The sequence below is a fragment of the Hemicordylus capensis genome, chromosome 2, assembly GCF_027244095.1.
Source record: "Hemicordylus capensis ecotype Gifberg chromosome 2, rHemCap1.1.pri, whole genome shotgun sequence".
Classification (NCBI taxonomy): Eukaryota; Metazoa; Chordata; class Lepidosauria; order Squamata; family Cordylidae; genus Hemicordylus; species Hemicordylus capensis.
Genome location: NC_069658.1, coordinates 416,657,853 through 416,673,386, shown reverse-complemented (window position 1 = coordinate 416,673,386; position 15,534 = coordinate 416,657,853). Strand labels below are relative to the sequence as shown.

General features: G+C 43.7%; 1 protein-coding gene across 8 annotated transcripts in view; it reads left to right on the top strand.

The window, feature by feature from the left end:
• Nucleotides 1-15,534, top strand: part of ATAD5 (ATPase family AAA domain containing 5) — a 59,552-nt gene that overhangs the window by 1,083 nt on the left and 42,935 nt on the right. For 2 of the 8 annotated variants that reach the window (XM_053298781.1, XM_053298780.1), the window contains exons 1-4: nt 1,643-1,942; nt 6,987-8,674; nt 10,269-10,323; nt 10,975-11,145. In XM_053298781.1, coding sequence (XP_053154756.1) covers nt 1,868-1,942; nt 6,987-8,674; nt 10,269-10,323; nt 10,975-11,145 — 1,989 coding nt within the window. In that variant the 5' untranslated portion in view covers nt 1,643-1,867. Of the gene's footprint in view, nt 1-1,641; nt 1,943-2,006; nt 2,144-3,873; nt 3,979-6,986; nt 8,675-10,268; nt 10,324-10,974; nt 11,146-15,534 lie in introns of those variants that run through there. The other 6 variants (XM_053298788.1, XM_053298786.1, XM_053298783.1 and 3 more) reach the window with 6 other exon arrangements.

The window sequence follows — 15,534 nt, the reverse complement described above, 5'->3', positions numbered from 1 at the left end:
ACAGATTTAGGGTGGGGGCTGGGGGGCCCTGGACCATTATAAGGGTCAGTCTTTTGGAAACCAGGCACATATCAAATTGCAACTATTTCCTACAATAAATAGAGAAGGAACAGCTCATTCTGGATGACATTTGACTTTCCACATTTGCCAGTGTGTTTCCGCTGAGCCAGCGTGGTGTAGTGGTTAGAGTGCTGGACTAGGACCGGGGAGACCTGAGTTCAAATCCCCATTCAGCCATGAAACTAGCTGGGTGACTCTGGGCCAGTCACTTCTCTCTCAGCCTAACCTAGTTCACAGGATTGTTGTGAGGAGAAACTGAAGTATGTAGTGCACCGCTCTGGGCTCCTTGGAGAGAGAGCGGGATATAAATGTAATAATAATAATAATAATGTCCCGCCTATTCCTTGCTTTCATAAGAGGCAGACAAACCAATCTGATCCGGGCAGTTTGGAAAGAAAGACGAAAGAGTCTTGTGACGCTTAAAAGACTGATTATTATTATTATTATTATTACATTTATATCCCGCTCTTCCTCCAAGGAGCCCAGAGCAGTGTACTACATACTTGAGTTTCTCTTTCACAACAACCCTGTGAAGTAGGTTAGGCTGAGAGAGAAGTGACTGGCCCAGAGTCACCCAGATTAGCATAAATAAATTTGTGGCTGGCATACATTTTGATACTTACAGTCCGATTTCATCTGATATATGAAGTGTTAATCTGCTTCAGCAACAAAGAGTGGTAACAGTTTAAGAACATTTATTGTAGCGTAAGCTTTAGTGAACGGAAGTTGATTGATTAATTCATTGCTTGATTAAGTGCCTCTTAGCGACCACATAGATAAACAGGGATTCTCAATGTTGGGTCTCCAGATGTTATTGGACTTCAACTCACATAATCCCCAGGCCCAACGTTGATAATCCCTGGATTAAATGGAAGTTACACTACAATAAATGTTAATTTTTAAGTGCCACAACACTTGCAGTTTTATCTGCCTTACTCGGTTGGCCATAGAAAAAATATGTAAAAATAGGTTCCAAAAAGGCTATTAACGCAAGGGAAAAAGCCTCGTAAGCACAGTAATTGACAACAAACTAAATTAACACATGTCCTGGGAGAGAAATCACTGGTCTCAATTTAGCCCTAAACCAACCTTTTAACTACAACTCCCATGAGCCACTGCCACAATTTATTGTGGCTAGGGATGATGGGAGTTGTAGTTCAAGAATGCGCTCCCTGTTGAAATAAGAGCTTCCCCATCTCTGGCAACTTTTCAAAAGGCACTGAAGACACATTTTTTCACCCAGGCTTTTAATTAGATGTATGGATTTAATTTTTAATGTTTGTTTTAAATGATTTTAATGTTAATGATTTTTAATGTTTAAATGATTAAAATTGTTTAATTGATTTAATGTTTTAAATGATTTTAATTGTAAACCGCCCAGAGACGCAAATTTTGGGCGGTATAAAAATAGGTTAAATAAAACAAACAAACAAACTAGTTAAACTCTCATAGTAGAACATCTAGTATACATACATTCCCTGTGGACGGCAAGGAGACTCACGTGATACGGGCACATAATGGGCGGTCGTACCCACCTTGCTCCCCTATCACGTGCGCTCTAACGAAGCACGCTCCGCCCCTGCCGCCGTCACGGGGCTCCGAATCCGTCCCGCGCGCGCTTTTCTGTTTTGCCTGATGGTGGTTTCGCGCGCGAATTGGTGACAGGACCCCCCCGGTGCTGAACGTTCGGGAGTTGCTGAGCAAAAGATCGCCCGCCCAGGGGTGTGGGCTGAGGCTTTTCATGGCCCCGATCCCGAGGACCTGTGGCTGGTGCTGAGGGATCTCTCCGTCCGTTGTTGGAAGGCAGATGGTGGGAAGAGTAGCTATGGCTGCAGCTGCGGTCGCAGCTGCTCCTGCTTCCGCAACTGACGGGGACGTCCAGGTGAGAGACGCGGGAATAGGAGACTGGCGGCGAAGGCAGCCTGGGGGTGGGGGAATGGGAGGACTCCGACTGCCTCTCAGGCTCTGTGTGAATGGGTTAGGGGGAAGATGGGACAGCCTCTCATGGGACTGCTCTGTCCAGGACTTAGAGCTGCCAGATCGAATGTATAAGTAACAGTGATTGCTTAAAATGAAAACCAAGGTGTTTATAATTGTCATTCGTGCTTTGCTTTGTACAGCCTCGTGTGTTTCGTTGGCTTTGCTAGTCAGCGCTCATTCAGCCCAGTGACTATGGTGGTGGCTCCTGAGAGGGCGGGGGGACTCGGGAGAGCAGGACAGGTGATGGCAGTGCCAGGGATAGTGAGAGGTGGAGCCAATTGTGGGCTTCTCTCTCACCAAGCATTTCCATACCTCTTTCCTCTCTCTCGCTAAGCTCTCCCTCTCTTTCTCACCAATTTTCTCTCTCTCTCTCAAAGCCCCACCACCAAGCCTCTCCTCCCCCTCTCTCAAAGCCCCCACCATTAAGTCTCTTTTCTCTCCCTCTCTCTTTCTCTGGGGTGTGTGTGAATTGATTTTTGTGGTTCAGTCAAAATTTGGACCGAACCGTGGTCCGCGAAAGGGTTCAGTTGAACCAGTGCAGCAGTTTGATGGCTGGTGAGGGTGGGGCTGGGGTGACAGTAAGAGAGGCAGCATTAAGAGCAAATTAGACTGTCCTTAGCAGTGGTATCACTGCTCTAGGCAGCTCCCAGCAGCCCATGTAGTGTGGTGTGGCATGGCTCTGGCACTCAGCTGGCCTTCGTGCATGTGTGGAGGCCAAGTGAGCGCTGGAGCTGCACCGCTGTCACACAGACTGCTGAGGGGACTGCCACCGCTGAAACTGGAACCTGCTTGTAGCGGCAGTACTTCCAGTAAGGCCTGTCTAATTTGCTCTTAAAGGTGCCTCTCTCACCATCCCTGACCGAGCTGCCAAACTGGTTTGTTTCAAACTGGGTTCAGTTTGCTCTTGGACCGGCCCCTTTTCCTGAAGGGCAGTCCAGTTTGGGATTGAACTGCTTGAAGTGCCTCGGTTTGTGGCAGACTGGTTTGGATCAAGCTGGTTCTTGCACACCCTGTCTGTCTGTCTCTCTCTCACTCCACCAAGCCTCTTTTCCCTCTCTCTCCCTTCTCTGTCTCTCTCAAAGCTTTGCCATCTAATCTCTTGCTTTCTCCCTGCCCCTAAACAAAAACACAGAAGATTAGATACAACAGCTAGTGAACTATCTTGAGCAAGGAGGTTCCTCCAACTTCTCCTTCCCCTAACTTCCTGTTTTGCTCTTACTGGCAGGAACAGCCTGCTCATCAAGCTGCTCCAGCCAGTCTGATTGCTAGGAGGGGTCAGCCTGGCCCCACCCTTAAAAGGCAGTAAAAATGGGTGGAAAATACACTTACTTTTGGCTTTGGGGGGCTGTATTTTCAACCCAATTTTAATTTCCTTGAGTGGGCGATGCTAGGAGCCGCCCACTAGAAATCAATAACTGGAGCAGCTTGATTAGCTGCTGTTCCAGCCAGGAAGTTGTAGGCACTAGGGATGTGCACGGAACCACGTCTGGGAAGTTCAATGTTGGAGGGGATCTCCCTTTAAGAGTTGGGGGAGTGTGCACTTATCCCTCCCGCTGCTTTCCCCATGCCTCGTTGCCCTTGTCTTCCGGATATGACTGGAAGCTGCTGACGCACCGGAACGGCGCACATCACGCATAACTTCCAGTCGTATCTGGAAGATGAGAGTAACGGGGAGGCAGGGAGGTACGCTGTCACCCCGATGGGCTGTTAAAAAACTGATGCCAGCGGGGGGGGGAGTGGCAGGAGGGGTAAGTGCATCCTCCCCCCCCATCTTAAAGGGAGGCTCCCACTGCCTTCAAACGGGCAGAATTGCTGGTTCTTTGAACCGGTTCAGAGACCCATAAAGGGCCTCCAAACTGATTCTGTGCACATCCCTAATAGGCACTGGGAGAAGGGTGTGGAGAAAGCTCCCTGCTTGAGAGAGAGATCTGGCTGCTGGTAAGTCTGATATTCTGCTGGATCCTGTGTTTGTTTTTGTTTGGTGGAGGGGAGAGATCCTTTGTTTGTTTTGTTGGGAGGAGGCAGGTATAGCCCCTATGCCCTTGCTAGCCAGCTGCCCTGAATGCAGCCACATGTTGCCTTGGACTTTCAGGTTGACATGGGGCTGGGGAGGGATGCTTCCAGGCAGAAATTGAACAGGTGAAGCTTTCCCCCTCATTTTCTAGTCACACGATGGATTTTTGCCTAATGCATCTCTGCACCGCACAATGCTTCCCCAGAATGTCACCTGTTATGGTTAGTGGCCAGAAAGGAATTCAATATGTCCGTAATTGCTTACTGGGTCAATTACTGTCTTATATGCAATGTGACATTATCCGTAGCATCTCACAAATAGGCTTCTAAGAAAATGTGCCAATATTTACCATGCAATAGATTTCTCTACATCCAGCTGTGGTTCCCAAACAACTTGTACTGGATTCTAGAGGCACCTGGATAATTGTCCGTTTTGACACCAGTTGCTCACACCTTGGCCAAAAGTGGTATCTGTAGATGGAAGAATTGCAGGGAGCTGGACCATATATTTGATTCCTCCCAAGCATTTAAGAGGAACTTTTTTCAACTCTGAAAAATGTAAATTGCATACATAGTATGTATGCAAATTGAAGAGACTGAGTAGCCATAAGCATTTATTTTTTCTAATTGATCTGTGGAGCTCTGTGACACTGGATGAAAGTAATGACCTAATCTTTTGATTAGGTTCATGAACAAAGCAAGCTGAAGTGCTATTGCTTGACTAAAAGTATGGGAACAGAAGCAGTACTGAGCAACAAGGGTAGCAACAGCCAGCTACTTTAGCGAAATAAGAGGGGTGCATGATTCACAAGCATTTTCAAGTCGATCCTAAAAGCACCCTGACATTTTGGTGATTTGGGGAGGGAACGTGTCAGCATGTGCTGTGTTAACCAGCTGACATTCCCTCCCCCTGATTTTATTTGGCAGAGCATTGACACTGCTGCCTGCACTGCTTCTTTGCTCCTCTGCGCCCACTGGCATTTTCAAAAGCCAAAGAGGAAAAGAGCAGAAGGAAATGTGGAGAAGGAAGGGAGAGAGAGTTTGGGGCTAGAGCAGAAATGCCTGGTAAAGTTTTTTGGGCGTGTGGGGGGAGGAGACACCATGAGGTGACAGGCCAGCCAAGGGAGCTGGTGGGTAGTTTGTCTCCTGAAGTTGCCACCTGGTTTCACTGAGGGTGAACGAGTGATCTGCTCAAGTTAGTATTCATGAAACAAACAGTATACCTGACCCACTGCTCTGTCGACTCTGAGGAGGTTTGGCTAAGACATCGTCTGCAACATGCAGTGTTTAACCTAGGGTTTGGGGTCATTGTAGTGGGCCAGTTCTGATGAATACCCCTCACTTGATTAAGGGACCCCCCCAACATGTTGGGATGTTCTCCAATGACATCAGGGTGAGCATGCTCTCAGCGTGGCCCCGCCCTGATCGAGTGCTGGTTGTAGCAGTGTCTTGTCTAAATCAGCCCATTTGCTTATGTTTGCAAGCAGATTCATATATTTGTATTGTGTTTTTTGTTCTTTTTCTGCAAGGCTGTGATGGAACATAAGCCTGTGTTTCCAAATTTAAACTCAGTCCTTTATCATTGATAAAGTTTAATTTAGTTTTGTTACTTACTGTGTTAGTTGAGCCTGTAACTGATATGGCTGGTTTCATGAGTTATACAAATTATGTGTGTGCATTTTAAAAAATCATTTATTATTCAATTCAGCCTAGCTTCATAGGTGGCAAACTATTTTAAATCACTTGTCCACTGGACTCTAGTACTTCTGATGCAAGGAACATCTGGGAGCGATGGGAAATACGGAATTTTCAGTATACAGTTGGAAGTATTGTGTTGTTCCATGACAGAATTACAGCTGCATAACTAAAGCCTTGTGAGATTACTTTGAGACATAGTATTTGCAGCAGTTAGAATATCTGATTTGATTCTAGGATGCTGTGAGGTTTGTGGAAGTGTTTGTGAGAATCAGGTTGGATAGGATGCTGTGGTACTGTCCAAGTTCATGTAGGGAGTTATACCCTGCTTTCCTTAAAACATGACTGTCCATGTCACATAAATTTAAAGCTAGACTATGTACTTCTTGAGAAAAGGGCAAATCTACATATTGATGCACCAACAGTGGCTATGAAGTGCTGTTTTGGCATCACTGGTGTATTAGTTGTATCAGTTTCAGTATCTCAAAGGTTGCAATCCTAGGCATCCTTGTTTGGAAGAAAGCTCCATTTAAGTCCATGGGACTTGTTTCTCAGCAAACATGCGTAGGATTAGGCTGCATGTTGGCCAAAGGAGAAGGAAAATGGAACGGAGAACTTAAATATTAAAAGATGGCTAGGAAACATTCCTCTGCTCAACTGGATTTTATGAATTCTTGCAAGTAATAATTTGGGTCTGGAGGCTTTTCTGTCTTCCTTCCCCACCAGCTGTCATTTGAGACACTAATGGAGGAGAAGGGTGTTTTCTGCCCCAGCTCTGCTGCTTTCCATTCTGCTCTCTCTCTCTGTTTTGTACAGTAGATCTTGGGCATCTCTTTTTGCCTTCCAAACAAAACAAGACAGACAGACAGACAGACAGACTGGTGGCACCCTAAAGACAAACAGATTTATTGTGTGTCATAAACATTCATTGCTTATCTGATAAAGTGGCCTCTACTGCTTATACTTATGAACCTTATGCTGTTGGTGTTTGAAGTGCTACAAGCCTTTTCCTTCATTTCCTTTCTTCTGTAATAGACTAGCATGGCTACCACTCTTGAATTTGTCTTATTGCCCCAGTTATGAAACACAAAGGATTTAAGCAACATTTTAATGTAACTAAGCATGACAAATGTGTTAAGACAATCTATGTTCTGAATAAGAGAGGTAAGAGTAAGAGCAATTTTGAAAGCAGTGACAACTGTTCCTTTATATAAATAACCCTCTTTTTTGTTTTGTAGCCAGCTAAGAAACGGAAAGAGGACGATCCTTCAATTAAAGCAATTACAAACTATTTTTCACCATTAGTAAAGAATGTTGATAGAATGTTGTCACCACCAAAATCCAACAATATAATGGATTATTTTAAAAAATCTCCCCCTGCAAATGAGAAGGTCACTTCACCTGTGACAGAGAAGGAAAGTACAAGTAAATCATCTTTGTCAAGGCTTAACAGGAGAGGAAAGAGATGTAATTTAAATAATAAATTAAAGGATATGAAAACAGTTGAGCCTGACCTCGTGATAGAAGTTGATAGTGATGACCACACAGAGAGACTTAATCCAAAGGAAGAGGATTCAAAAACTAGTTCCATTGGTCACAATGTTCCTGCATTGCTTGCTCCCCTAAATATGGAAGACGAAAACGATAGCAGTAAAAACCCTCTCGACACTATTACCTTTAAAAATGAAGGGGAAATGAGGATAGAAAGAAATATAATAAAAACTAACCTTAAAAGATCAAAGAAAAGAAAACATAAAGATGAGACAGACTTGTCTGAAAAAGTTACCTCTGAAACACAGCTGAAGGAACGATGTAAAGAACTTGATGATAAACAAGTTGCATCTACTAATGAACCTCAAAATAAAAGCATAGTAAATAGTCTGGATTCTGAGATTAATGCAAATAAGACACCACCATTAAATGACTGCACAGTAACTGTGTCATTTGAAGACTTTCTAAAAAGTCAAGGAGAAAATGAAGCTGATCAGATTCCAAAAGCTCAAGCACCAGAGAGCTCCATAACATCAGACGAAGCTGCCAGTTGCCTAGCAGCGCAGCAACTGCCACTCAAGGTAGTCACTGTCCTTGCACAAATCCATTCTATACCTCCAAAATCTCCCGCTTGTAGGAAAATAGCCTCTATCTTTTTAAAGCAAAAACCCAAAGAAGCTAAAAGACGAAGCAGTGAGTCTTCCTCAGAGGTGGAGTATGCTGAGCAGATGACGCAAAAACGAAAATCTAATGTGGTGATTCCAGAGGAAGAGTTAGAGTTGGCTGTGTTAGATACCACAGGCTCAGAGACTGTGAAATCAAAATGCACTGCAGAAGAAAGGCACCAGTTTATGAAAGCGTTTAGACAACCAGAATCTGATACGGTGAAAACTGGAGCTAAAAAAGGAATTGGTAAACAGAAGGGGGTAGGTGAAAAATCTTTAAAACACCCAGAGGAAATAGAAGAATGTGAGGGTGTGTCTAATGTACTACGAGAAAAGGAAGTACCAAAGGACTATGTTGGTAGCGATTCCAGTTGTGATGCTGACAAGAGTGATATTACCAGAGTAAGAAATAACAGGCTCAGCAGGAAAAAAATGATCTTAGAAACAAAGGGGAAAGGTTTAACTTCTAATGAAAACCAGAAAAGTGATGCAGATAATCAAATTAAGGGAATAGCCTCATGTGAGACACAAAGCAAATTGTCCCGGAATAAGAACGTATTGAGAAGAAGTCCACGGCAGAAGAAAAGTCAAACTTCTTTAAACATTACTCCAGAAAAAACAAAGATTTCAGAGGTTGTTGCTCAAAACTCACCAGCTGCTATCCCTCTTCAGACTTCTACTCCCAAAACAAACAACAAATCCTTGAATAAAAGTGACTTGTACAAGGTTGAGGTGATTACGGAGCCCTTTGAATCAAAGAGTCCAATAAGGTAAAATCTTATTTTTAGAATCTAAATTTTATCTGTCAGTGGTAGCTCTGGATATATATGATATGCTACCTCACAGTGTAGAAGGGGGAGAATCTGAAAGGACAGTCTGTATAGTTGTAGAATGTTGTAGGTATTCCAGATTGTAAAGCTGTACACAGTTTCATAGCATGTTTTGACTTTCATAAGACATCTCCTATAACTTTCGAGTGTTGCGTGTGGCAGCTAATTATGCATATATATTCATGCACACACACACACCCCTGGATATTTTTTAAAAACTTGGTTTATTTAAAAAAAAAAACTAGGGCATGATCCAGCAAAAGTTAATCACTTTAGAGTCCTTTTGATTCAAGGAGTGTTTAAATGTCTTGTATTGAAATTAACTAGATTTCAGAGTGCTTGACGTTGGCTGGATGACTTAATGTTCTAAGTATCAGCAACAATCTCTAAACTTTAAAAATGCCAAAGTGATTCAGGCTTGATTCAGCTGCATGTCTGGCACTACCATTACTACCAGCCAAAACACAGCCATTCTGTCAGTTGTGACACAGGCACAGACAGTTGCATTAGCAAAGGAAGAAGAGAGGACATAGGAACATAGGAAGCTGCCACATACCGAGTCAGACCCTTGAACAATTTAGCTCAGTATTGTCTACACAGATTGGCAGCGGCTTCTCCAAGGCTGCAGGCAGGAATCTCTCCCAGCCCTATCTTGGAGATGCCAGGGAGAGAACTTGGAACCTTCTGCTCTTCCCAGAATGGCTCATCCCCTGATGGGAATATCTTACAGTGCTCAGACGTCAAGTCTCCCATTCATATGCAACCAGGGCAGACCCTGCTTAGCTAAGGGGACAAGTCATGCTTGCTACCACAAGAACAGCTCTCCTCTCCTCTTGTGTATGGTGTCATACCTGCATGGCAATAAGGCACCAGCCCCTACATCCCCTCTGCTTCCACCTAGCTGTACTGGCTACATGTGAGAGAGCTTCGTTTTCCCTTGTTGCTTCAGCCCCCAATAATGTTGACTAAGTGTTCCTTAGCTCTTTCCTGCCTCTGAACTCTCCATTGGCAAAGGTGATGATGCATGGAAATGTGGCCAAGCTGGTCTCGGAACAGAGATACCGTTTGCTCCTAAGGAACTTTCACTCACCATCATACACTAGATCTTGATAGATTTTTTTTTGGTTGCTCTATAACTGTTTACAGTATGAAGTTCTTAACTGAAAATTTGAGATTTGTTTAATATTGGTGTAGGTTGCCAAAATCTGGTCTACACTTGGAGGTTTGTCTCACACATTCTACAAATCGATTGAAAATAAGGTTGGAGGAGGCACAAGCAGGTAGATATTTCAGGATCATTACTGTAGTTAACATTCTGAAATTATTTCCAGTTGTCATGTTAAATCAGTGCAGTGGAGAAAAAGAATAGCAACATTTACTTGACATACATAGATTTCCGTTTATATACAATGCCCAAGGTTACTGACCATTCATCCTACATCTATAACAGAATGATCTTCATGAGGGCCAAATTTAAGGCAACTTACCACTTTTTAAAAACTAACATTAAGTGGAACTTTTTTCTTATATGCAGGATGAAATTCACCCGAATAAGTACATCTGAAGGATCTACAAAAGACGGTATAAAGGTATCACTGAATAAATCAAATTAAATTATATATATTTCATATATAAAATGAATTATTGTATCATTTTGAATAAGATAGTACAGTAGAATTAAACATTACAGTGGGGAAAACCCTTAGAATGATGTTACATACTTACTCTGCAGCAAAGGCTGTTCTCATTCAATCTCAAGAGTTTAATAAGCAGTACAATTCTCATGGTGCCTTCCTCTCACCCCTCTTTCTGCATGTGGAATGTAATGCCTGATCTTGGAGATGCCATCTTCCAGACCTTGTGTGGTCTAAATCCTCCTTTCCAGTAAACACAGCATCTCTTGTTCAGGCACTGTGGCTTACTGAAATGAGTGAGAAGTGTAAGGAGGGCAAGTTCAGAGCCTGCTTTTGATTTTTCAACACATAATGACTTCTGAGGGAAGAGTGGAAAGGCCTTTAAGATGTGTAAGATCAGCTGCTTGAGTTGAGCAATGTTTTGATAATGATATACAATGCTTTGTTTCTTTGGCAAAGAACTGGTGGTTAGTTTCATAAGTGTTTGATTTCTTTTCACATTTTACACTGCCAATAATTTTTAAAAGTTTACTGGGTCTATAGGTTGAAATATTCAGTGTCAGTCTGCTAATGGCCCAATCATGGTTACTTTTAATTTGATGCTAGGTGAATTCCACTTCTAGCAATGTATCAAAAGCAAAGAAATTAGTTGAGAAAGCAAAGGCTCTGCAACATAATAAAGCAACAAAAATGACTGAAGGGACATTACACACACTTCTACGACGCTCTTCTAGGCAACAGGCTCTGGCTGAAAGGAAATGTTTGCAGAATGCAGAAGTAAGTCCACAAACTCTAGCTTATTTATTGTATCTTTTTTATTTTGGAATTGATTTACTTGAGCAATAATGTCTTTTAACTTTTCCTCTATCCTGTAGTATATGGGGGTTTGTAATGGCTTGTGATTATATTAAGTACTTGTGATTTTACTCACTGCTGTGAACTTGCCTGAAAGTTTCATTTTTCTTGTTAGCATATGTTACTATAAATATGAAACTTGGTGAACGTGGCTATTCTTGTTTTATTTTCTTTATGTATTTATGTATTTATTTATGTTTTATATACAAAAACAAAGACAGACAAGACCAGCTAAAACAAGAATTAAAAAATCAAACACAAATTACAATTAAAAAATCTAAACAGCAATTTAAAACTTAAAACTTAGAAATTACTAAAAGCGTGGCTAAAAAATGTGTCTTAAGGGCTCTTTTGAAGGCTGGTAAAGATGTTAAACCACAAATGTCTATAGGGAGCACATTCCACAGCCTAGGAGCGACTACAGAGAAGGCCCGCCCCGAGTCACTGCCAGACGAGCTGGCAGTATATGGAGATGGACCTCTCTCACTTATCTTAATGTGTGGTGAGAATCATGCAGAAGGAGGCTCTCTCCCAAGTAACCCAATTCTAAGCCATTTAGGGCTTTAAAGGTAATTTACCAGCACTTTGTATTTTGCCTGGAAACCTATTGGCAGCTGATGCAATTGCTTTAAAACAATCGTAATATGGTCTTTCCAAGATATGCCGGAGACCAGTTTAGCTGCTACATTTTGAACCAACTGAAGTTTCCAAACTACATTCAAAGGCTGCCTCACGTAGAGTCAAGCCTAGAGGTTACCAGAGAGTGCACTACAGTTCTGAGATCATTATCCTCAAGGAATGGTGGACTCAGCTGTTGTATCATCCAAAGTTGATAGAAACCGCTCCTGGCCATAGCCTCAGTCTGAGAAACCAGAGTGAGGCCTGGGTCCAGAAGCACTCACAAGCTATGTACCTGTTCCTTCGGAGGGAGTGCAACCCCATCCAGAACAGGAAGATCTATCATGTCCCTTGAAGTATGACCCCCTCACCATGAGTACCTTCGTCTTGCTTGGATTCAGCTTCAATTTATTATCCCTATTATTTATTTATTACTGCCTGTAGGCAGGCATTTAGGAGGGGTATTCCATTTCCTGATGATGATGTCATGGAGAAATAGATTTGGGTGTCATAAGCATATTGATAACACTCTGTTCCAAATCTCGTGATGATCTCACCCAGCAGTTTCATGTAGATGTTAAAAAGCATCGGAGTCAGGATAGACACTATACAATAGCTCTCATTTCAGAGAGCAACTATCTCCGAGCGACACCATCTGGAATCTACCAGTGAGATAGGACCAGAACCACTACAAAGCAGTGTCACCTATTACCAAATCCCCCAAGCGATTCAGAAGGATACCATGGTCCATAGTATCAAAAGCCGCAGAAATACTTATGTAAATACTGACAGTCAAATATTAATTTTATAATTTATACAAATAAATAGGTTCCCCCACTTTTCAGACATACACCAGGGAATGCTAATTATCACATTTAGGTGATTATCAACATTCACTGATATTTTTGAATGATCACAAAATTTGAGGATCTGGAAGTGATTCCTTATCATCATGAGAAATGGGTTATTGCGCCTGAGCAGGGACCTTCCAGATGAATTAATTAGCTCTTCTCTGGCCCCCTCCCTGCCATGCACGTGCTCTGTGCTTTCCTTTTTTCAGCAGTTAGGCACCATTTTGACTGTTTCTTCTCGACCGCTGATGCATTGAGACCTGTGTGTTATTGCTCCTTGGTTTGTGGAAAAGAAAACATTATTTTGGACAGATATTGGAGTGTATTGGACTTTAGACTGTGGGTTGACTATTCTTGAGATTCAAGGATATTCTTGAGATTTTGGATGTTGAACTTGGTTGTTTACGGTTCTACGGCTTTGCTGTCTGAGGGAACATGGCTGAGAGAAAAAAAGACTACTTTTAAACACCGCTCTCAGTGTAGAGCCAAGTTGCCCTCGACTGATGAACATGATCTGTATTTGCTGTGTCTGGGTGAACAACATGTCCCAGTATCTTGTAGGATTTGCAAATCCTTTTCAAAGCAAACTTTAAATAATCAGTTGTTGCGCCTCAGGGTGGCGTTATATGGAGACGCTCTGCGTCCGCTGACGCCGGAGTTGACACAGATCTCTGGATCGATACCGAGGTTGACATCAACAGTTTCGGTGTCGGAATCAGGGTCTGTGTGTGCACAGTCTCAAACCCTGAAGGATAATCTTGAGATTGTCTTCAAGAGACCCAAGTCTGCTGATACTGGACATAAAAAGTGTGACATTATGCTTCGTCTGACAGTGAATCACCACCTCTAAAAAAGCACGTTGAAGATGCCCCGTCTGTTGAGATTGAGGACTCCTTCACCGTTGATGGTCCAGTATCGAGTTCCTTTACCATCGGTGGACTCTTTGATACAGATGCCCACTGCAGGGGGAGACTCCACCAAGTCTTTTGTCGTGCCATCGACGTTGACACGTACATCAACAACCATTTTTCTGTCGACACTGGCATCGACTTTTCCCGTGGCACTGACGTCAGTGGGGATACCGACCGCATTGGTATTGGCGGCCAATAGCAAGTTCGGCGCCCTTCATCGCGCTATACCAGGTTCTCCACTGACAACTGTAGGTGCGCAAATGTACAAACAGTTGGCTCTTTCTCCGGCTAGAATATCGATGAAATCTCCATTATTATTGTTTAATATCAATGAAGATGCCCTTATGGATTGGGGACTGCAAAATCTCTATTAAACGTGTTGGGTTCCTCCACAAGTACCTCTTCTGGATCCATGTTTCAGGGTTTTCTAAGTGAAGGCTTGGATGTGGAGGCTGATGGAAAGGAGGACTTGCCTTGAAGAACCCCATCAGTGTCCCCTTTCGGAGCGGCTACAACCAGATGTTCATCTTTCCAACCAGTGCAAACCACGAGCGTAGTCCTGTCTGCTGCTGGTACCTCAGCGTGGAGACCAATGTCTACATTTGTCCCATCCCAACAATATGTATCTCAAAAAGATCCTCTACATGCATTGGCTTTCGACACAATTTGTCACCGGCCACACAGTTAGATTGGGCAGAGTTCCAATTATGGAAAGCGTAGCATATGCTGCAAGGGCATGTACTGCGACTACCATCAGGGGCTGTTCAACAGCAGATGCTTCCAGCTCTGTCTCCTGTGCCATTGCCTCCCAGGCCCACTGGGGCTCCAGTGGTAATAAACCAGTGTGTTCAAACAACATCAGTGCCAGTGGAAGTACTCTGGCACCTGTGGCACCAGAACTGCCTCAACTTCCTGTCGCACCTCCCTGCAGAGCTTCAGCTCTGCTTCTGCCTTCACACCCAGTGGAGGTACCGGTTCCCGAGGAATCTCCAGAATAACCTGATGACTCTTATAACTCTTCAGAGTCCTCGGATACTGACACGGAAGTGAGGGTGCACCAGAAAATCCTTTGGATCCACCTTTGGACGTGCCACCGAAGCCATCTACCTCGCCAAGCAAGGAACTAAAGTAATATATGATGATGATACAGCAGATGGTGGAGATGCTGGGTCTAGAGATTGAACACCCTACTACCGACCTGGAAGACCCTGTCTACACAATGATGGCAACTACAATCCACGCAGCCTATTGCTCTGTCCATGTTATCAGTAATTACTAAAGCAGCTAAAATGGCATGGGAGGAGTTGCATACCTCTACACCTACGTTGAAATGTTTGGAGACTTTATATCGGATACAGGATGAGGATAATTCGTACCTATTGAAACATCCTGTCCCGAACACATTAGTTATAGACAGTGCATCTTCTAAAACCAGGGACTGGCATACTACCCGTTCAAGACAAGGAGGACAGAAAACTTGACATCCTTGGGCACCATGTCTATTCCACTGCAAGCCTGTCCATTCGCATAGCAAATTATGTAGCATGCATGGCCTGTTTCAATTACTGTTTCCGGGATTCCTTGCAAAAGGAAGTGGCCACACTGAAACTGGAGTAGGGATGTGCATGGTCCGGACTAGTCCGGACCGGCACCGAGGGGGGGTCTCCCTTTAAGGGCGGGGGGTAGAACTTACCCCTCCCTCCGCTTTCCCCCTTCCGGCGCTGTCTTTTTATGCGAAGATTTTGGGGCGGCAGCGTTCTTTGCTGCCGCCCCTGCCCCCGTCGTCGCCCAGCAGTCTTCCTCAGAGTAGTACGCATGTGTGCGCGGCGGCATGCACATGCATGGCGGCAACAGGCGAGTGTGCGCCGCCGCGCGCACATGCGTACTGCTCTGAGGAAGACTGCCGGGCGACGACGGGGGCAGGGGTGGCA